The following is a 22,071-nucleotide window of genomic DNA, read 5'->3' as shown; positions in this document are numbered from 1 at the left end:
GCAAAAGAACCATAAAGTGACTTTCAAGTGTTTTCTGTGCATTTTGCACCCGTTTGCTTGTCAACTCGCAATCACAAACGGGCTTCATCACACCACAGATTTATTTTATAAAACCTATCAAATCAACATCATTGAACAAAAACGGACATTTGGGCCTGCAACGTTTCCCCAAATGCTTCTGAGCAAGAGCAAATGCTTTTGTTGATGATTTTCTTTTGTTAGTAATTGAGCTAGCAAATAGCAAGCGTTAGCCAGTTAGCGATGCTAACGAGCTCGTTAGCAACAAGAAGCAAAGAAAGCTTTCTCCACTTTGCACCTAATTTTTGCCTTCAAGTCGACTCCGCTGATTGAATTTGAAGTTTTTGGAAGCTCCAAATGTTTACAGCGCGCGTGCCAGATTGTCAACAGGAAGTGAGCGAGCCGCTGATTGGAAACGTAGCAGGAAATTGTGACATCACTGAGCGACGTTCATCATCCTGCTGGAGCGACTTTGGATGACCTTCTGGAAAAGGTCATCTGCCAGGGAAGAGGAGGAAAGTCAGGACCCGGTCCGGCGTTTCAGCAGGTCCGCTTTGAGGAAAAACTCACCGTTCCTGAAGCTCCCCGAGTCCGAGCGCTGGACAAGAGGCAAACAAAATGGACGACGTCAACCTCGAGCCACCAAACCCACGACTCTCGAGCTAACGACCGACCGACCGAACGTATGCTTGTAAAAAAGTGACGGCGGCTCGTGTGAAGCGACGATTGTGCCTGCTGCGCCTCAAATATAAAAAGCCCAAGAAGAAGATTAGCCTCGTTTTCAATGTTGACCTTCCTCTTGACAAGCTTCATATTGAAGGTCAACATGGAATTTTCATGCGATGAAAATCGATTACAAATCTACTTGTTTCCTTTTGTCACTTCCGTGTCTTGCCTCGTGCAGAAACGCGAGCCAGGAGCCAATCGGAGTGCTGGCTTATTTTCTCAGCTGGCTCGACAAAAACGTCGGTTTGGCGGCGATGTCATCCGTGCCGATGCTCACCGTGGAAGAGGTAGAAGAAGACGAAGAAGTCCGGAGGTGCGCCGGCGTGCCGTCAGCTTGCTCCCGCTCCACCTTGGGAGCTGCGGGCAAACGGTCGGCGTCTTTAGCCAAAGCGGACGGCGGGCGTCGGCGACGGAGTGGTACTCACGCAGCGGCTTGACGAGGCTGTCGACGGCGTGCACCACGCCGTTGGTGGCCATCAGGTCGCCGTGGGCCACCGGCACTCGGTTGACGAAGACCGTGTAGTTCCTCTGCCGGCGACAGACAGACGGGCCATGTTAAGTTGAGTTGCGCAAAACGCAAGCGCGACGCCGTACGGCACTGACCACGCCCAGCTCCAGCTTGTCACCCTGCAGGGGCGTGATCCTGGTGTGGGCGCCCACGCCGCCGCTGACCACCATCCCCTCGCCCAGGTGGTACTTGAGCAAGGCCGACAGCTGCTGGCGGTCGCCTGCGGAAGGTTGACGTTCACGTAAATATTTGTCTGCTCGGCGACGGCAGAATGCAAATGTTTGTCCTTTAAATCAACCGGCAGCGTCAGCAAAGAAGCCGAAGAGACGCCATCAAATTCCCCAAAGTGGACTCACGCATCAGCTTGTTGACTTCGGGTTGCGTCATGGCCTGGAAGGCAGCGTCGGTGGGAGCGAAGAAGGTCAGCGCTCCCGGCTGGTTGAGCAGCTCCGTCATTCCGGCCAATTGGATGGCGCCGACCAGGACGCTGAAAAAGCGGACAAGTTGCGGCCCGTCCCCGAGCGCCGATTGCTCAACTCACCCGAAGCGCTCGTCCGCCTTCAGCACGTCCATCAGCGTTCCCGTGGGGGGCGACAGCACGTGGTCCACCGTCAGCAGGGTGCCGTAGCGGCCCGTCTTGTCGTGGGCGGCCAGGCAGGCGTTCTCGATGCACAAGTTCTGTGACAGGAAGTGACGAGTGTGTTGGGCGGAAGCGGCGCTTCCCGAATGAGACTGCTTACGTTTCTGTAGACAAAAACTCGCAGTTTGACGCCCGCCAGCGTCTCCAGCTCCTGATTGTGGTACAAGGACTTGGACGACAGCTGGCCCTTGACGATGTGATTGGTCATCACCTTCCCCATGTCGCCGCCCACGCGTCCTGCCAAAGTCAAGACGCCAAGCCAAAGATCAAGAGCGGGGCGGGGCCGTCGCGGCGGGCGCTCTCGAACCTGTGAAGGCGTCATCCAGAGGAGCCAGCATGGTCAGAGGTTCCGAACCCTTCAGGTGGTGGCTCAGGCCCGCCTCCACAAACATTCGGCTCGCCGTGGCCACGTTGGAGCTTTCGGCCAACTCCAGCAAAGTTTTGGCTGCAACACATCGTTTCTTGTTTTCACCTCCAAAAGGCTTTTGGATCTTTGTTTTCTTTTTTAGCTTCTTTCATGCTCAACTTTGACCCGCTGCTCGCTTGCAAGTACCTGGCCCGGTTCTTAGCCGACGGCTGAGACGAGTTAACAGTAATAAGAACAGTATAACACGTTGAGCGCTACTTGCTAGTATTGACGGTCATCGGACTTGTGTTGAGGACATTGCCGAGTTGTTAGGACAGGACAGGACAGGACAGGACAGGACTTCCTCAACGTACTCACGCAAGGCGTTCCGAGAGGTTGCTCCTAAATCTGATTGTTCAGAAGTCAAGATACATTAAAAGATTTTTTTTTTTTTTAGAAAGTAAACCCTAACCCTAACTTTTTTTTTCGATCCATAAATTCAATTAAAAACTGAAAACAATGTGGGACAATATCATTGCAAAGAAATGATATACGATGAAATACCGGCCAGGACTTCGATTTAAACAAAAAGAACAAGAAAAAAAGAGAAGAGCATGACGATGAGGAAGGTGAGGAAGTCGGCGTACGTTTGTGGTTAGTGGATCACTTGTTTACCATCCAAGATGACATTTAGCAGCCAACGCAACCACCAGATCTACTTGCAATCTCAATGTGTTTTGGTTTTGGTTTTCTGGCGCAGGAGGAGGATCCCCTCCACTTCTGGGCTACATCAAAGACACGCAGCATGTAGCCATTAGCCTTGACGCGACCGCTCATGCGAAATGAAGTTTCCTTGCATGCAAATGACGGCGCAAATGCGGGAACTCCACGACAGTACCGTAACGTATGATGTGGCGCGCACTTGAAAATGTGAACTTGCGAGCGCAATACGGCCATTGATGGCATCGCTGGACATCAGTCGGCATTTTTGTTGGAATGGGCCAACGTTCCGACACGGGTCTGCCATGCCCGCCCGTTTGGCCAACGTTTGGCGTGTGGTACCCGAGTCCGGGATGAGCAGTCGGTCGATGTAGTGGACGACGCCGTTCGTGGCCAGCTGGTCCTTCTTGACCACCACGGCCTCGCCGTTGACCGTCAGCCGCTCGCCGTCGCATCCCACCTCCAGAACGGCGCCCTGCAGCGTCTCCATCGGCGTTCCCGACACGATGGACTCAGCGCAGCGCACGTTCTTCACCATGTGGTAGTTGAGCAGGTCTGGAAGGGAGCGCACGTGAGCGTGCAGGTGAGCGCCGCACGTGAGCAGACAAACGGCCTCACCTCGAAGGGACACGGGGTCCCCCAGGATTCTGTTCAGGGTCTCTTGCGGGATCTTGCGGAAGGCCTCGTTGGTGGGAGCGAAGACGGTGTACTGACCCTCGCCCTCCAGAACGTTGCTCAGACCGGCGGCGGCGATGGCCGTCTAGAAGGAAGGAAGGAAGGAAGGAAGGAAGGCCAAGCGGCGGTCGGCGGCGTCCGGCTGGCGACCGCCGACGGGCAAAGTCGGCACTCACGCGCAGCGTCTCCAGCTCGTCGTCCACGTCCACCAGCGCGTGCACGTTGTTGGAAACGGCCGTGATGACGCGGTCCACCACGTGCACCATCCCGTTCGTGGCGTGCTGGTCCGCTTTGATCAGACGAGCGCAGTTCACCGTCACGATCTGAAGGACAAAAGTATTTGGGATGGCGTGCGTGTGCTTGCGTGCGTGTGCGTGCGTTACCCCGTTGGAGTAGTGGTGCACGTGCACGTGGAAGTCCTGATACATGGAGGAGAAGGACGAGCCGTGCTTGAGCTCTTCGGACGTCAGGCGGCGCGCGATCATGTGGTAGTGGAGAGCGTTGAGCAGCTCGATGTTCACGTTGCTCACCAGCGCGTCCAGGATCTCCTGCGCGCACGCACACACACATGCAAACGCCACCGTGCTTTGTTGGGACGGAAGGAATTGAATTTGGAAGCAACTGCGCTTGAGCGAAGCGTCTCGGCAATGGGGCACATTTGGGGAGTTTGCCAGGAAAGACGCGGGCGGGCGGGCGCACCGACCGTGGGCAACGCGGCCCACGCCTCGTTGCTGGGAGCGAAGAAGGTGAAACTTCCGGGCCCTTCGATCTCCTCCCTCAGTTGGGCTCTGTCGGCGTACATCTTGGTGGTGGAAGCGCCCACCGCCCCCACCGTCTTGTAGATGTTGACCAGGGGCAGAGCTGCAAACGAGACCGCCGTCAATGGGCGTGGTCAATGGGCGTGGTCAACGGGCTCCGCCACATCAAAGAGATGCACAAGAAAGGAGGAAAAGTCAAACAAAGTCCGTTGTCACCGCGTGACACGATTGCACAAAGCTTGCATGTTTGCTACCAGGCCCGAGAAAAAAGTGGGCCTAAAGACAGAGGCAAGGGGTCAGGGGTCACGGCTGACAAACTGCATTTGTCTTAGAGGTCAAAGGTCATACCTGCAGGGCAGCCCCTCTCTCCAGGAATCTTCTCGTAACCTGGACAGCACTCGTAAGTCACCACCCTGTCCACGACATCAACAACGTCAGCTTTCCATTCAATTGTTTCAAATTTTTCAAGCAAATTTACTGCAAATGCGCACACGCAGCTTCTGTCCGTTTCCATCTGTTCTTCTTTTGCCAATATTGAGAGGGGACTCCGCCGCTGTAGGTGGCGCTATACACCATAGAGATGTGAGCCAGCAGTCATTTCAAAGAAGAAGAAGACCAGGAAGTGACTGCGCCGTGCGATGACGTCGTTTTGAGTTTTCTTTTGTCATTCTTGATCAAACGTAGCGTTACTTTGCTGTTTTCCATCACAAATTGCATGAATATTCACTTCTTGAATTAATTCCCCAAAAATTTGTGTTTGGTCGGCCCCCCCAAACATACCTTACTTTATTCGCAAAAAAACAGTTTCCGTCGCCAAAATTTGCATTTTCCTCTTTTCGATACGTTTCAACCCAACACCCCCCCCCCCCCACCCCACAATTTTGGGCCCTTTTTCGAATTTCTCGCGTTTCCATTCAGTTTTCTTTTTGCATTTCTTGAAAATGTAAATAAAAATGGGTGGATGGAAAGCCAACTAATGACATTGCATCGACGGTGTCACATGAAATGACTGACGCCGCCCTCGCATTCAGAAGAAAGAAAACAAAATGTTGCTGTTGGCGTAAGACGTCATCTGTTGTGAAGGCCGTAAAAGTGGATTTTTCCAGCAGCCCACCTGATGGAACTCAGCAGACACGGAAATTCTTGCTTGCTCGTAAAAGTTGTTAGTAAAAGTTTTCCCCGTATGATTCCTCCCTCCCTGACGGTTGCTAAATGTTGCTCGTGCCTTCCCACGCAGTGTGTGCGTGTTTGCGCGCGCGCCGAGAGGATGAAGGCAAGCATGCGAGGGGTCGGCACAAAGATCTCATCCAGCTGCCCGAGTTGAAAGTGGGCAGGAAAGCCGGCCTCTTGACTTCCTGTTGACATTTCCGTCATCAACGGGACTGGAAAAGCACACAGCCAAAATCTGCAGACAAACGTGTCTGCAGGCCAGCCAGAGAAAAAAACCCAAAACTTCCTGGCTGACGAGGCCGAGACGAGCAAGAAAAGGAAAACGTGGAGCATTTGACAACAATTTCAATCAAGCCACAAAAAACGTCTCTGCTTTCACTTCCAAGTCAAGCGCGTCAAGTCTTGCTGAAGACTTTTCAAGTTTGCAAAAAAACGTTTTGCTGCTCCAACATTCCACAACTTCCACATGGGAACTTTGCACAACATGGATGACAAAATGTCCGCTTGCCTTTCACAAAAGCAAAATCAACTAAAAGTCACTATCGACATGACGGAGCAGAAGGTTTGCATGCAAACAAAGACGCCAGCAAGCGTCCTTCCTTGGCTTGACCTCATTTGACCTCGGCAACAAAACAACCCGCGAGTCAAACCACTTTTCCAGACTTGGAAAAAACAAAAACGATACGGCGGTGACCACCAGGGGGCCATCATGAGTGCAAGGAGAGACAGCAGCAGCGTTTTGTCAGTTTTTTTGCTTCAAACTTTGTCTTCTCTTGATTTTGTGCACGTGGCCAAAAGTCGTGCACATGGACGGCGCTATACCAACCATATATAACGACATCCGACAATGTATGACAGTATACGACGACAATATACGATGCTTACATTTCGACCTGATGCTGCGACAGGGCGCCTCGATTGTAGGTACTATTTATTAACAAGTCAAAAAAAAATGACCAACTGGACAGTGTGCGCTGCTTTGAAGGCTTTTTATCGCTCAGTTCCTTTGAGCCTGATATTAGATTTGGCAGAGGATTAGATTTTGTTGAATTACAATTAGAATTCTTTAACTGAAAATATACAAGTTTGCTCCTGTGAACATCATTAAGCATATCATGTTTACATGTATTTAAGGCATGTTGTAAAATGTCTGAAGTCCTCTTGTTCATGGTTAAGAAGTTTTAAACATGATAAATCATGCGCTTTCCACTAAGTACTGTCTCAAATGTTCTCCAATTTGGATACTGTAAATGTATAGGATTGTATGTTGAGAAACGTTTCTTGGGAGGAGCAATATGGCAACCTCACGGCTTCAAAAGTCTTGGGCTATCCAGTCATATATTCAGGTCAGTGATCACAACGTAATAACGTCAAGATGCTTTGTGGAGCTCGTCACTTTTTTTCTCTCTCTTTAGTTTGTTTTTGTTTTTTTACTCGTCACTGCCCCCTCTGGCCTGAAGCGCAACTGCAGCCACTGCATCAAGCTCGTGCAAGGAAACTGGTGTGTGTTGGCCCCAAACACTGAAGGGAAGATCCGCGCTGGGAGGCGCAGTTGAAAGGTCAGGCCTCTTTGTACTCATCTGGCCATTGGCGCGTGTAAGACGTGGAAAAATGTGTAACATGAACATTGTCAAGCTTTACGAAATAAAGTGAAAGTAGATGTCAAAGTGGCGTCTGGTGGCACGCAACATATTGTCGTACATGCAAGGCTGCAGTCGTGCTGTGGATCGAGGCTGTCGTTTCCGATTGTCTTAAAGGCAAGCACGCGAGTGTGATTTGTGATTGGCTGGACGAGCAGCAAAATTCATTCGGACGCACCAGGCTGCGATTCGACTGCACTCGGACTTTGGTCATCTTGTTTGGCTGGAGACCCCCCAAAACTCCGCTGTAACGCCGTCCCCGCCCTTGTCCGATTTTTGTCTGCCTTTGAATTTTGCAATCGACCTCATTGTTGCTTTCAAGACCAATTTGACCCAAGTAGTCTCTTTGGACATCTTTTGTGCGTAGGGGAGCTTTTTGTTTGCCCGCTTTTGTCGTTGGGCTGTGCTTGCCTGTTGACAGCACAGCCCGACCCCCCCAAAGGTAAGGGGGGAGGGGGGGCACTCACGTGGGCTGGTTGCAGATCTTGCGGTGGTACCACTGCTTGCAGTTGGCGAAATATTTCTTGTCGCTGCCTCGCGGCTGCTGCATGGCGCACACGTTCGGCCTGCAGGGGGCGACACACAAAACAGTGTTTCATCTCACACACATGGACCTTCAACATTCCACCGATTGGACATTTCATCCATTTTGTTGCTTCACTGACTAACTTTCAGTCACTTTTACTTTCCTCGCCAACATTTTCACTTTGATTTGGAGCATTTGCAACGCGCCTGCGCATCACTCGAGTGCCAAGACGACGAACAATGGTGCCGCTAGTCAAGGCAGGCTTCCTTCCACGTTACTGGTTGGTTACTCATGGTTAGTGATCAAGTCGCTCGCTCACCCTTGCTGGCGCCCCCGGACGCGGCTGTGCTGCAGGACGGCCTGGTAAGGCGAGCGGCCGCCGCTCGGGCTCCACCACAAGCAAACGAGCAACAAGGCCAGCACGCCAGTCGACTTCATCCTGCGCGCAACAAATTCCAGCTCGACTTTTGCTTCCTTCTTGCTCTTGCGCGGCCGCCGCTGCTTCTGCTCACTTTGAAAATGCTACAGGCGGAGGCGACGGGGGCGGGTGGGGGCCGGTGTTCGGGCGGGGGTCTTTGGAGGTGCGTAGGGGTCTGCAGCTCACTGGGCGGAGACTGAGAAAAAGAACGTCACTGATTATTCCTGTCGTTCGTCATCGTGCATTGGTGTTCATTTCAATTGTCAACTCAACGATTTTTTATTGACAAAATAGCATTTGACAATTCACTAACAAATCTTTTGTCAATATGAACAAATTCGAACCAACAGCGAAAATATATACAAACACTGTCTCAGACATTCCAGTTCAACGTTACATTATCATGAACCAAAATGGTCATCCTTAAAAATACATAAATGACAGACCTCAAATACACAAATGGAACGACTAATATCAATCAAAAATAACTTCAAACATGGAATATATTTGAAAATGTGGCTTTGTGAATGCAACATTTCAACAAATAAATAAAAAAAGACCAACAAAGTTGCAGATATTAGGTCGAATATTTTCCCCTGAATTCATGGCCAGTCGTTTGATAAATATATTTCTCGACATCATCATCATCATCATCACTTGGACGAACGCTAGTGATGATGTCATCCGATATGAAAAAACGACAGCACGCACACACGCACGTCTCCTGTGTATGACTTGAGCGCACATTTTGCATGGGTGAAGCTGCTGATGACGTCATGTGATCCAAGCGACATGTGGAAAGTGATTTTGTTTGGACAAATGATGGAGGAGCTTTCGGGAGTTTCCTGGCGCGAGTCGAGTCCTGCTGGAGCACTTTTCCATACAGCGGCTGGTCCACACGGACGGAGCGTTGAGGAAAAGTCAACAATTCTCCTGCTGACTCCACCTTGAAGCTTTCAACACACTTCCTGTGCTCAGGATGAAAGCGGAAGTGACAAGTTCAAATGTCAGCGCATTTTTCGCGGGTTGCGAATTAGTGCTGGATGTCCGAGAATAGTCCAATCGGACCGACGAAGACCGACAGCCGCCTTGGCAACTCGTTGATTTGTGTTTGGAATGTAGGAGGAAAAGCAAGCACACGTGAAGAAGTGGCATTTAAGCGGCCAAGTGAGAAGCGGACGTGCGAACCTGCCGCCTTGAAACTGCACGTCACGTGTATGCCTCATTTGCACGCAATTGCACGCAATTGCACGCAATTGCACGCAATTGCACGCAATTGCACGCAATTGCACGCAATTGCACGCAATTGCACGCAATTGCACGCAATTGCACGCAATTGCACGCAATTGCACGCAATTGCACGCAATTGCACGCAATTGCACGCAATTGCACGCAATTGGAAAATTGGATTTGTGTTGGTCCGCCGTCAAACTACTCGAGTGGTTCACTGATGTCTTGATTTGCATTTCCAATGTGAACTCATGACCAACTTTTGGAAAGTCGGACTTTTCAGCGTGGGAGACGCTCAAGGCAGCATAAAAAAAAGAGAGTTCTCAATTAGAAAAGTAATGTAAGTAGTGTAGTAGTAGTAAATGTCTTTACCGTTATTAATGAGCTTATATGTAAATGGACCAATTCATGATTCTTATTATTGTGTATAACAAGAAGAATATTTGTTGTTATTGTTAATCAAATTACAGCAACTCCACGCTGTGTTGGTGAAAGAAAGCAAAGAAAACTTTCCCTAATGAAAGTGTGAAGCCACTTAATGGCCACTCTCGCGTGTGCGTGCGCGACTCTTCAAACAGCCTGTTGAAAGGTCACACGGGCAAGACGGGATCTCTTGCTTGACCTTTGACCTGTAAGAATTTGCGCTCTTCCTGCCTTGAGCACACACATAATCCTGTCTGCCTGTCTTGCAGCAAGGTTTGGTTCCAGACTCAAGCGGGTCACGTGGCGCTACCTGCTGGCCATTCGACTTGCTGACGCACACCTGAAACCTCCGAGAGGCTGCGTCACTCTTGTCAAGTCGCAATTTCAAATTTCGTCTTTGGCACCTTCTCTTGATGGTTGAGGCTGTTGTGGCCGACTTCCTTCCAACATCACTTAGCGGCACCTTGTGACATTCAAGATGAGGAAATTGTCCAAATTGGTGGCAATTGTGCCCTCACAATGATTGTCAATCGTCGTGACGAGTGGACACATGCGCGGCAGAGCTGTCCAATTTGGCCCCGCATTATGGGGTATATGCCACGGAGGAGGCGGGACTTCCAACTTCCTGGTTTTCACACATCAATGTTGTTTCCGTTTCCTGTTTGCAACGTGTAGTTTGTGTCCCAGTTCTTGCGCTTCCGCCTTTGTGCCCCTCGGTTGTGCATTGTCGTCGACGGGTGCGAGTGTGTAGTGTGTCTGTCTCAGTTGTCCGAACCCTTTCAGAAAGTTGAGGTGATCGGCGGGGGCGCAGGGGTGGGGGTGCTGGGAGTGTTGGAACGCGGCCATCAGTAGCCGGAAAAGACGCTGATGTGTGGAACCCGGAAGTTGGGAGTCCGTGGCATCTACCCCATTATGCGGTCCACGGAGGCTGAATGAGGAGGAACCTTCAAAGGAGCCTGCCGGCCAATGAGTTTGGGCACAGCCGCTAACATCTTTCAGGTGTCATGTGAGGGGGCGTGGCCAGCATGCCGACACGTCAACAAGAACCTCTTTCAAGAGGGACAACAATGTGATGGTGGGGGTGAAAGTCAAGAACTCCTCAAGTGGTTTCAGAAAGCATAATATGAGTGTCAGACATGCTGAATGTCCCGTGAGCCTCCTCCGAGCAGGTCATCTTCAAGTTGCGGCTGACGGGAAGGAAACAGCGGTAACTCGTCCACATATTTGACAGCCAAGCGACAAAATGCGGCTGAGAAATCTCCCCGGCAACCAAAGCGCTCCAGCCGGCTGTCGTTGCCACGCGAGCGAGCGAGCGGATTGGTGGGCCGTGGGATCACGTGACCCGTGATGTCAGGTCACCTGAAAGGCACCTGAAAGTGACACCTGCTTGCCAGCACACACGCACGAGCTGGGCAGACTTTGGTGCGAGATGGCCGTTCAGATCCCCGACGACTCGGACTTCTCCTCCTTCAAGGATCAGTGCCTCGGCACCCAAGGCTGGTCGAGGCGCTACCACAAGGGAGGGGTCACCGTGTGGTGCCGCCCCGACGACAGCGACAGCGTTCACAAGATCAAGGTGATCGCACACAACCTGCAAGCCAAAAGCAAACATTTTGCTTGGCGTCATCATTTTCCTCTTGTTGTTGCGCATGTGACACAACAACACACAAACAAGCCTTCAAGAAGGACACCAAACAAGATGGCCGACAGGCGCATTTGCAGCTAAAGATGCTGACTTGTCAATTTTGAATGAGGCGGCAGCTCGAGTTTCACGAGGGATGGAAGGGCCGTATCGCGTTCTCACCCGCACCTTCTTTCTTCTCCTGGTCATGTGACTCAGATGAAAATGGTGTGCAAGGGCGTGAGCGCCGACACGCTGTACGACGTCCTCCACGACACCAGCTACCGCAGGAAGTGGGACAGCAACATGATCGACACCTACGACATCGGCCGGCTGACGGTCAACGCCGACGTGGGCTATTATTCCTGTGAGCTGACAAACCGTCGTTTGGCAAGAAGTGCTGACGCTCCTTTCAACATGTTGGACTTGTTGCCAACGTGCTGAAAAAGAGCAAGAACAAAAAGGCTTTGGTTTGCTTCTCAAGCAAGACAAAAGGTCCAAAATTGGAGCAGCGTTTTCTGAGAGCGGGTTCCGCCCAGTGGCCGAAGGTTCGACCGCTCCAATCTTGGTCCTTTTGTTTTGCTTGGCAACACAACAAAAGCTTGCCGGTCTGTGCCGGGGTTTTTCTCTCCGCAGGGTTGTCTCCTGCAGCCGACTGCGGCACCTTCCACCGATTGTCCACGTTCCAAACAAAGACAAAGTTTTGGCGTGCTCATGTGAATAGAAAAAAAAAAAGAGTGATTGAAGAGAAGATCTCAAGCTAATGTTGTCATGAATTCACGTCTTCCTGTTTGTCGGCAAAAAGCCAGACAAGCTCTTGCATGCGTTGCGTCTTCTCTCCCGGCTTATTTTGTCCTCCAGCTCTTTTCTAAATTTCGAAAACAGATCTTGTGGTCTTGCTTGATTGAAGACTCAATATCAGGGTTGGGAAAACTTGGTCCCGGAGGGCCGGAGTCCTGCAGGTTTTGGAGGTTTCCCTCTTCCAACACAAGCTGATTCCTATCAACAGGATCGTTATCAGGCTTATGCAGCGTTTGCTGATGAGGGGATCATATGAGTCAGCTGTGTTGGAGAAGGGAAACATCCAAAACCTGCAGGACTGCGGCCCTCCAGGACGAAGTTTGCCCATCCCTGCTCCAAATTGACCTTGCAGCATCCAGGGTGGAGTTGGGCCAAGTCGAGTCAAGTTTTTTTGTTTGGTTTTGGATAGTCCTTAATGAATCCCAAAGGTTTGCGTCGGGGCTTCACAGGCTTACAGTTGCCAGGATGAGCCCAGCTAAGAAAGATTTCTTATCTTGGTCTCTGGCTCAGAGTCGGCAGGGCTCGTCCCCGCCTCACCCGTCACTCTAATCAGGACAAATGGACGGACGAATGCTGACTAATCAATAAAGGTTGAATGTTGTCGATTGAAGGGAGGTGTCCCAGTCCACTGAAGAATCGGGATTTTGTGACCTTGAGGTCGTGGCTCCCTCTCGGCAGTGACTTCCTGATCATCAACTACTCAGTCAAACACGCAGTAAATATTCCACGTGCTGTCAACATTTGTCATGTCCTCCTCTCCGCGCAACCTTTTTCATGACGGCTGGATTGTCTCCGCAGCAACATCCTCCCAAGAAGGACTTTGTCCGCGCCGTCTCCCTCCTCACCGGATACTTTGTCCAGTCCAGCGGAGCTGACGGCTCGTCTCTGTACTACCTCACCCAGCTGGACCCTCGAGGTGAGGACACAAACATGCAAATCGAGTCCCGACCGGCAGCAGCTTGAAGCAAATCTTTCATTTTGTCTGCAGGTTCTTTACCAAAATGGGTGGTGAACCGAGTCTCTCAGTTTGTGGCTCCCAAGGTAAGCTTGAGTTCAAAGGAAGCCCAATGAAGACATATTGAGTATTGAGCATCGGACTTTGAAAATGTTTGTAAACACTCGACAGCAGGCGGGATCCGTTGAGGTTGTCGAGAGCGAGTGAGCGCTGCCGACGACAACTGAAAGTGCTGGCAAAAACCGGTCGTCTTTTGGGCTTCCAAATGATACAAAATCATCTTTAATCTCTCTGGCATCCGTGCATGTTCCTTGGGGTCTTCCCAGCCAGCGCCCCGGTCGTGTGCCTGAGCGCTTTGGTGGCTTTCTGGACTCCTGGCGGTTCCTCGCTGCCGGTGTTTGCGTAATTCTCCGCCATTGGGGTCCCGGGTGCTCGGCGAGCCTCGGGCCGTCGTGCTGCACTAACGAGAGCTTGGCTGCGTGATCGTAGTCCGCCACAGCAGCAAGCGCTCCTCACGGTCCGCTTGTTGGCGCTTAAGGGTTTGCGACCACCACAGGAGAACTTTATACGATACGATACGATATACTTTTATTTTCCCCGTGGGGAACTTTTTCCTGGACTCCGTCCAGCTGCAGTTTACAGTAAGGAAAAAACAACAGAATAGAAAGAGATAAAATCAAAATTAAATAAGAAGTGCAGCAGTAGTTTACAGTAAGAAAAACAACAGAATAGAGAGATAATTAAAATAAATAAATAATAAATAAAATAAATATATAAAAAATAAACAATACACACACACTCCTATATATATATATATATATATATTGCACCACTTAGTTAATGTCGGTTATTAAGTAATTTGATGGATGTCGGCAGGAATGAGTTCTTGTAGCGGTTCAGCCTGGTTCTGGAGGCCCTGAATCTCCTGCCGGAAGGCAGCAGCTGGATCTCATGATGCAGAATGTGAGTCGGGTCAGTAGGCTTAGGCTGGAAGATGACGCTTGCGACACAAGAGAGTGTTTGTCTGGTTTTGCTTGACGTGGGTTTTTGGCAAGCCCTTTCTGGAAAGTCTCAGCTTTTTTAATTTTGCTATTTTGCAGCTTCAGGAAGGGCTCAGCACACTCACGCATAAAAACAGGTCATGTCACAAGAGTCGCAAAGGTCTTCACATGCCACAGTTGATAAATATCAACGACATCCCCTGGGAAAAATGATCCTAGCGCTCTGATAAGCAAATTAAAACTTGTCGGACTGCATATTGTTTTATTGCTCTGGTGTGAAAGTGAAGCTTTGAATTGCTGTTGACTCTCCGACTTGAAATGTTGTTTACTGAAGGCAACTTTTTACCGCCATCAAACACCTACAAAATAATTGCAAATTGCGGCCGGTGTTGTGTTTCCTCATCAGGCAATCGATCTCACGCGGCATCTTTTTTTTCTTTTCTTCCGCTGACACTCGACACATCCAAAGTTCAAGTTGAAACCGTTTGCGCCGCTGGGCTTGGATTCAAATGTCGTGTTTGGCTAGCAACATGCTAGCATAACATTTGCGCTTGGAGCAGCCGCAAGTACGAGTGCGGTGACCGTAAAAAGGTCACCGGGATTGAAGCGAGTGTGACGTGCGACGTGTGACTTTTCAGGCACTGCGGAAGATCTACAAGGCATCTCAGAAGTATCCCGAATGGAAGCGCAGGCACAATCCCCACTTGAAGCCGTGGATATTTCCCGAGCAGAACGCCTTGCCGTGCATCAGCGTGTCGGAGCTGACGCTGCAACGCGCCGACTCGTTAGACAACATCGACGAGAGCGGCCTGAGCGAGGTGACGAGCAAGCACAGCGACGACGACGACGAGACTTGAACGTGTCCGCGCTCCGCTTTGGCCTCTTTTCTTTGCGTGAGTGAAAATCCGTCAAAGTCAATCAGATGAGCCTCATCCAAATAAAATTTTCTATCTGCAAGCATTCCGTTTGTTTTGCCGTCCAAAAGTGACGCTTAGCCCTTCCTTCTTGGCGTGCATGTTGGCCATGAGAGAAAACGGACATAAAAAAAGAGGAGAGCCATCTCCAGACTTGTCGACATGAACATTTTTTGGGGCGAGGGCGTGACAAACGATGAGCGACAAAACGACAGAATAGCAAGTGAGTACATCTAAAAATTGGATTTATTTAATTTAAGTTCTCCATTACGTTGTCAACACTGCAACCGTTACGAGAACCATTTACGTGGGAAGACGCGTCGTTCATTGAATTATTAAGCAAAGATTTTGCAGGTAATGTCCGCAAGCACGGACTGATGGACTTACAAAGCCGCTTACTCGCCGTAACAAGAAATGAAGCCACCATCTTGAATTGCCACTCAAGCTAAGATAGCCGAACTTGAAAATGTTGATTTGGCCTCTGCCTTTTCACATTATTTTTAGTCTCTGCAGCAAAAGCGTCTGCGTTGTGTTGTCAGATCCTTCAACAATGAAAAGAGAAAAACAATTGCTGCAAAATTGAAACCTTACCTCCGTAAGTCACAATTGACCATACTGACATAATATACTCGGAATGGTGGATGCAAACAGTGAAGTTAGTTCTTTAGGACGGTGTGAGGCCGGCAGCGGCCCCCGGCAGCGGCCCCCGGCGTGCCGGGGCGCGGCCTTCTCGGAGTCGGGTTGTTTGGGAATGCAGCCCAAAGCGGGTGGTAAACTCCATCTAAGGCTAAATACAGGCACGAGACCGATAGTCGTCAAGTACCTTAAGGGAAAGTTGAAAAGAACTTTGAAGAGAGAGTTCAACAGTGAGAGGTTCTCATAACTCCATACAGGAATCCTGCAGTAAAACCATAACCATTCACTTACTGTGCCGCCCTGTGCCCATAATAATAATAATCATCATAATTATTATTATTTCCTATGTTTCTATTTTCCCCATGATCCAAAGGAAACACTTTTTAATCTCTCCTTGGTTCAAGGACCCATCCAACAGGAAAGGTGGCATGAAGGGTTATGAGATTTGACTTTCCCAAGAGACCGCATTTTCCGCCCAAAGTCTTGTCGAGTAGAATAGATACTGTTTATGCGTTTATTTGGAAAAAGAAAAAAAAGAAAAAAAGAGCAGAGTAGATACTGTCGGTGGAAACGGCCGAAGAGGCTCCAGCTTGTGGGCATATTGTGGTGAAATGACGCTCCCTGGTGGCTGTAGAGAGGTAGCGCATTGCTGATTAAACGCCCTTCGTTAGTGTACGTGCGTCAAGTGCGTGTATATATATGATGTGTATTAACAAAAGAAAAGAAAAGATCCATCCCGATTATCTAAACAGCCTATCGCAGCTGTCAGGGCTATATCAATACATTTGATTTGACTTTGACCACGATCGCTCGCTTGCTCAGATGGAATTCGGAATGAATAAGGGATCGACTTTTTCAGTCTGAGTCAAATCAGCGCGTCGAGGTTGACTGTTGATGTCTGTCCCATCCAACATGGCGGCGTCCGAAGATTCGCGTGTGCTTTTCACCGATGGTGTTAGAGCAGCCCTGCACACCTGGCCAGTTCTGCAGGTAAATCCACACTGATCAGATATTTACATGATGTCCATGCACACGCTTCACTGTGGATGATTAATAATAATATGCAGTCGATCACGTAATGACACGCACGCAACTCAACGACGGAGTCATCAGCCGCCGCTTAACGTTTTCGACGGTCTTGAAATATTTCTGATTACGTCGACTCGTTGCTTTTTCGTCTAATCGTGTACGTTGGACCTCATTTATCGTCAAGAAGTGACGAATCTGCGGCTCTCGAGACAAAGGAGGAATACAGTAGCTTTGGGGCCGTGTTACATTCCCTTTTTGAAGTGGTCATTTTGCCGTGAACGGCAACGCGTCACCAAGCACTATTTTGCCGAGAATTGAGCAAGAACCACAAGTACAGTTTCTGCGCGACCACCTCGTGGCCAAATAGTTGGAGCCGTCGTAACAAATTGGTGCTGCAATATTTCTTCGAGTCAAGGGGTCAGATACCGCACTGTACTGTCTTTCTTTCTTTCTTTTTCTTTCTTTCTTTCTTTCCTTCTTTCTTTCCTTCTCTCTTTCTTTCTTTGCCACCACTGAAGTGACGTGGGGAGAAGTGAAATATGTTTCTAGTTAGGACGAGAAACGTTCTCATTCGCACTAACCAGAAACTTTCTTGTATTAATGAGAAAGCCTAGCAGGAGAATTGCCGGTCACGGCAAAATAATCACCGGCGTTGAAATGTTTGTGTTCTCGTTGATGCTTTTCTGGCGATATAAATATTTTGTGAAATGGTGAACGTTGGAGGGCATCATCATTATGAACAAGTGGTGAGAGAGGAGTACGCGCGCTTTTTGGGCCTGACATTCACTTTTGCAACAGTAAGAAAGGCAGCCGCGGGAAGATATTGATCATCAAAGTTACATTCTCAAAACTAATGAAAAGGAACAAAGATGTAAAAGCTGTTTTGCGAAAGAAGTGTACCGTTCACCAGGTGAGGCTTAACACTCTTGTTTCGTTTTTGTGTTTACGTCATTGCATTTTCTGTTTTGCAACTCGTGTCTTTTTTTTTTGTCCTTGTAGGTCTTTGATGGGTTGTCTCATGTACTGATGAGCAACATCTGTTTTCAGATTGCAGTGGATAACGGCTTTGGAGGCGTGTACGGGCAAGAGAAAGCTGATTGGCTGGTGGATGTTGTCCAGCAATACTTCCATGACAACGGTAAACAAGTCCACCGTCAGCGACTCAACAACAACCTTTCAGCAGACGAATAATTGTTGTCCGTTTCAGAGTCGTTGCGCTTCCAAACATGCACGCAGCCATGAGCACGCAATTGCCATTTGAATATTTTGCATTGCATTGATGAATACAGAACGCAAAATCAGGCGCTCCTTCAAAGAATCCGCTTAGTGGGCGGCACACACGTCACTGGCCACAAATTACTGTCCAATCATACGCAAGTTCATAGCAGCGTTTCCAAAAGAATCTTTCTGGGATTCCATGTCTGATGGAAATGCCAGAAATGGAACCGAATGGAATTATGGCTGTCACAAGTCTGGAAAGCGGAATCGGCGTACCGCCAACGTGCCCAAGCCAGCCATGCAGCGGCGCATCCAAAATGGCGGGGGATTGCGTAGATGTGGTCTTGTGCATCCAGAAAGAAGGCGTCTGTGCATATTCTTTCTGAATTTGGTGTCTCACGCCATCAGCTGACCTGCAGCAACATGAAGTGGAAGATTTGATCGGCACCCTCATGGATCGAGAGTTTCACACCGTGGTGGATGATGGAAGTTTGCCTCAGGTACACGTGCCGCCATTATTGTTGTTATTATTATTATTATTATTATACAGTTTTGTGGCTAAACAAAGCAAGTAACTGTTGCTAACTCGGTCACACGCTGTAAACACTGCCGGGTTGGTTATACGGTAAAAGTGTGATGTAAGAGCAGTCCACTTACACAACTAATACACACAAGTCAATGAATTTTGCGCAACTAATGCATACGGCTGAGTGTGTGCCTTAGCGTGTGCGTGTGTTAGGGATGGGATAAGACGTTTTTCATGAGTAACATGTGAGAAAGAAGACCAACTTGAAAACAAACCTGTCATATAGCAGAAAAATAATCCTCTATGTTTTTTGACGGCGTAATGGCGACTTCACGCGTCGCTGGCGTCAGCAACGCGTCGTCTTGTTGAATCAATAATTAAAGACGGCAAACAGAATCAACTTGTATTAAAATTGTATTAGCACCGCTAATGCTAATGTGGTTAGCATTGAGCTGAACTGAAGAGTTGTATGCCACACGCACACACCGTATGTTTGCATGTCCTCAGGTGTGTGTCCAACTGATGCAGATGTTCAGTCATTGGCAGCAGGGGGCGCTGCAGCAGCTGTCGCGCTCCATCCAATCGCTGACACACAAGGAGAGGCCTAGGGCAAAGGTCACAGCCCCGCCCACGCAGTCGGACTCAGACAGTGATGGCGAAAGTCAGGTGAGGCGTCCGCTCGCTCCTGCTCCATGCGACCGCCATCTTGCTTTTGTTACACGGCAATCTTGCATTCGCCCGCAGACAAAATCTTCACGTTTCTACATTAGCACTTGACTTTACCACTGAATACGAAGCCTCATACTGTGCTGTGCGTGTTTGTTTTCGGAATGAGACGGGGATGTCGATGTGCTGTGAGAGTTGTCAAATTTTGTCATGCAATTTTTAAGTAGCACTAAGGAACTTTTCAACCTTAATCACAAAATTTCATAACTCTTCTGAAACTAATTGAATGGTACCTTTGCCAAGAAGTGACTTACCCATGTAAGTCAATTTAAACCTAAAAAAAAATCTGTCAAATTAACATTTTTTGCTTTAACCCTTGGACTAATTAATGACAGAGGAACCTGTTCCAATACATTCATTGGTAGCATGAAAACGTGGCTTTATTTTCAGGTATCTTCTTGTTATATCAGGAGTCACAGACAGAAGATAAAGCAAATGCATGTCATCGCATTTCCTATTTGAACTTATGATGTGTTATGTATGAACACACTGATACATTTGCAGCATTCACAAAATCCAAATCTATGTACAGTTCAAATGTCCCAGTAATAGCCAGTCTCATAATGCAGTGCATTCTTTATTTCATCAGCTTGTCAAATACATTAAAGGTTACAAAAAAAACCAAGAAGAAAATAACAAAGGAAGCGTACAGCCAGTTTGTGAAAGAAAGTGATTTTGCGTGCTCATGCACTTCACGCTTGAGCACGCCCCCCTGTGGCCGAGGAGGGGAACAACACGGCGTCTTTTCCGTCTCGATCTACGCCGGCACAACACTGCCCCCAAGAGGCCAAAGTCTGCAGGGACAGCCAGTCTTTTGTTTTCCACTTGTTATTGTTTTCGGATGTTCGCATTTCGTTTTGTTTTGACACGATCCTGTCAATTCTATTTCAAGTTGACATTTCAAAGATTCAAAGATCTTTCCTGACCTCTAAAGTCCTTCGAAGCAAACTTCCAAGGACTCTTCCTTTTTGTCTTAGCACACATTTCCACCTGAGCTGGCAGCAAATGCAATCCGGCATTTGGGAGCTGACTGGTGCCCAACGGCGGCCATCCGTCTCACGGGGCCATGTTTTTGTACTTGGCCAACGGCGGCCATCCGTCTCACGGGCACCTTTTTCATCCGTCTCTTTGACGTGGTCGATGTTTTGCGTGCAGGTGATGGAGTTTGAAAGCGCGTCAGTCAGCACAACCAATCCTCTTCCTCATCATCTTCCTCATCCTCATCAAGACGAAGATGGCTGGACGCTGGTTGGAAAGAAGAAGTGACACAAGTGATGAACTTTGACCTGTGCTTGCGTGAACTTTGAGTAGTTGGTGGCACATGATCGGTTGCATGACGTTTTGACAAGACGGGGATTAGCCCCCCGACCCCCAAAGAACTTTCTGACCTTTTGTCAAGTTTCAGTCTCCAAACATAAAGATGCCAAATTGAAATTATTTATTTATTTGGGTCAACAATCAAGCTGGAGTGGGATATAATGAAGTGTCATGAAATTGATATGACATTTGAAAGCTTTTTTTGCAAACCGGATGAAGCGTTGGGCTCGTTGATGCAAGAACCTCGCAAGCGTTCAGCTCAGCGGGATGACCCGCTTCCGGCGCTTGCGTCGGCAGTAAACGTAGGCGAGCTGTAAAATGGTGGTTGACCGAAATGATCGTTACCGCGTTCATTTTGAAATGTGCCGTTGGGAACTTCCCTTTCAAACTTTCAAACTTTTTAGATATGGCATCACATTAGCGGCGGAATGCCATATTGAAGTGCTGCTCCGTCCGTGGAAAAGCCACACCGTCGTTTTTGGCGAGTCCCGTAGCCATCGTGCGTTCAGACCAAAAGTGGCGTTTTACGGCTCTCCGATGTTAACTGCCGAGCGCGGGAAGGGAGTCGTCTGGTTAGCTGAACGCTTCCAAGGTTCAAGCGTATCTTCTATTGAACCTTTGGCAAAAGCCCCGCCCACTTCAGTTGACGCGACTTCTTTCTGGACACTTTGAGTGAGTGTTTTCGGAGCAATACAAGCACAATATCGTGCGGATCAAGGAAAAAGGGTGGACGTTATGCAGTGGAATCTTTTGTTGGCAATATTCAAAGATGCAGAAAAGCGCACTTCGCACCTGAAGCCTCGAGACGAGTCTCAGGTAAACAACAACGGCGTCTCAGCGTGAAAATTGTAATCCCACAAAATCGCTATTGAATCCATTTCAATCCAGAAAAAGTGATGCGGGGAAAAAAAGGGGGGGTTTGTGAAAGGAAGAGAGAAAGGGGGGGGGGGGAGATGTGAAAAATGGGGGAGGAGGGGGGGTTAAAAAGGAGGGAAGGGGGAAAAAGGGCTTGAGAGAATGGAGAAAGAAAAGGAGAAAAAGCAGAAAAAGCAAAATCAAGAGCAGATTCATAAACTTTGAGAAGGAGAGTCTCGGAGAGGGTTCTGTACGGACCGAACACTCCGTAGCCGGGCCGGCGACTCGAACCTCCCACTGACTCCCTCCTATTCAGAGGGAAGAATGGGAAGAAGAGTGAAAGTAATCTAACATAAAGATTGTTCTATTAAATATAGGAAATATATTCAAGTCATCAGGGATACAATGATTTATTTGTGTGGGGTCCACCTTTAGTTGATATTATAAAGAGGCAAATATGTGAAAAAGATATAACCTCAACAATTTGTATTATATTATCCCTCTACTATTCTCTTGCTTTATTGTATTTTTCATTTAGACCCCCCGTGTATACAGTTCCTAATATTCGGATCCACATCAATTCTTTTTTCTTCCTTTCTGTAAATGTTCATTTAGAATTTTGTTCCAGGACCCGAAACTTCATTCTGTGCTCGCTATGTTGTAAAAATGTTGGA

At 48.7% G+C, this 22,071-nt stretch overlaps 3 protein-coding genes and 1 long non-coding RNA gene across 5 annotated transcripts; 3 read left to right on the top strand and 1 right to left on the bottom strand.

Moving 5' to 3' along the window:
* Window positions 1-28: 28 nt before the first annotated feature.
* Window positions 29-8,307, bottom strand: tgfbi (transforming growth factor, beta-induced). Its single transcript, XM_077572389.1, has 17 exons — window positions 8,047-8,307; window positions 7,669-7,767; window positions 4,740-4,804; window positions 4,337-4,494; window positions 4,017-4,181; window positions 3,810-3,956; window positions 3,577-3,718; window positions 3,301-3,513; window positions 2,200-2,337; window positions 1,993-2,129; window positions 1,794-1,930; window positions 1,609-1,739; window positions 1,348-1,472; window positions 1,170-1,272; window positions 1,022-1,101; window positions 589-616; window positions 29-516 (listed from the first exon to the last, which is right to left on the bottom strand). Exons 1-17 carry the CDS (start codon window positions 8,163-8,165, stop codon window positions 455-457), a joined length of 2,049 nt encoding a protein of 682 aa, XP_077428515.1. The 5' UTR covers window positions 8,166-8,307; the 3' UTR covers window positions 29-454.
* Window positions 6,361-7,354, top strand: LOC144056042 (uncharacterized). Its single transcript, XR_013294980.1, has 3 exons — window positions 6,361-6,481; window positions 6,820-6,907; window positions 6,977-7,354. It is a non-coding gene; the product is annotated as an uncharacterized LOC144056042 (long non-coding RNA).
* Window positions 8,308-9,723: 1,416 nt separating the features above from the next.
* On the top strand, window positions 9,724-15,133 carry stard15 (StAR-related lipid transfer (START) domain containing 15). Its single transcript, XM_077572391.1, has 6 exons — window positions 9,724-11,374; window positions 11,639-11,786; window positions 12,832-12,935; window positions 13,019-13,136; window positions 13,209-13,261; window positions 14,815-15,133. Exons 1-6 carry the CDS (start codon window positions 11,228-11,230, stop codon window positions 15,031-15,033), a joined length of 789 nt encoding a protein of 262 aa, XP_077428517.1. The 5' UTR covers window positions 9,724-11,227; the 3' UTR covers window positions 15,034-15,133.
* A 1,183-nt stretch (window positions 15,134-16,316) lies between these two features.
* On the top strand, window positions 16,317-21,448 carry LOC144056041 (pre-rRNA-processing protein TSR2 homolog). 2 transcript variants are annotated; one of them, XM_077572393.1, is made up of 5 exons: window positions 16,317-16,716; window positions 17,755-17,893; window positions 18,382-18,473; window positions 19,007-19,165; window positions 20,381-21,448. In XM_077572393.1, exons 1-5 carry the CDS (start codon window positions 16,621-16,623, stop codon window positions 20,489-20,491), a joined length of 597 nt encoding a protein of 198 aa, XP_077428519.1. In that variant the 5' UTR covers window positions 16,317-16,620; the 3' UTR covers window positions 20,492-21,448. The 2 variants fall into 2 exon arrangements, with proteins under 2 accessions (XP_077428519.1, XP_077428520.1); XM_077572394.1 differs by having other exon boundaries at window positions 16,328-16,716; window positions 17,803-17,893.
* Window positions 21,449-22,071: the final 623 nt, after the last annotated feature.

Source organism: Vanacampus margaritifer, chromosome 8, assembly GCF_051991255.1.
Source record: "Vanacampus margaritifer isolate UIUO_Vmar chromosome 8, RoL_Vmar_1.0, whole genome shotgun sequence".
Taxonomy (NCBI): domain Eukaryota; kingdom Metazoa; phylum Chordata; class Actinopteri; order Syngnathiformes; family Syngnathidae; genus Vanacampus; species Vanacampus margaritifer.
The sequence above is the reverse complement of the archived record's forward strand: the minus strand, read 5'-3'. Positions and strand labels throughout refer to the sequence as shown.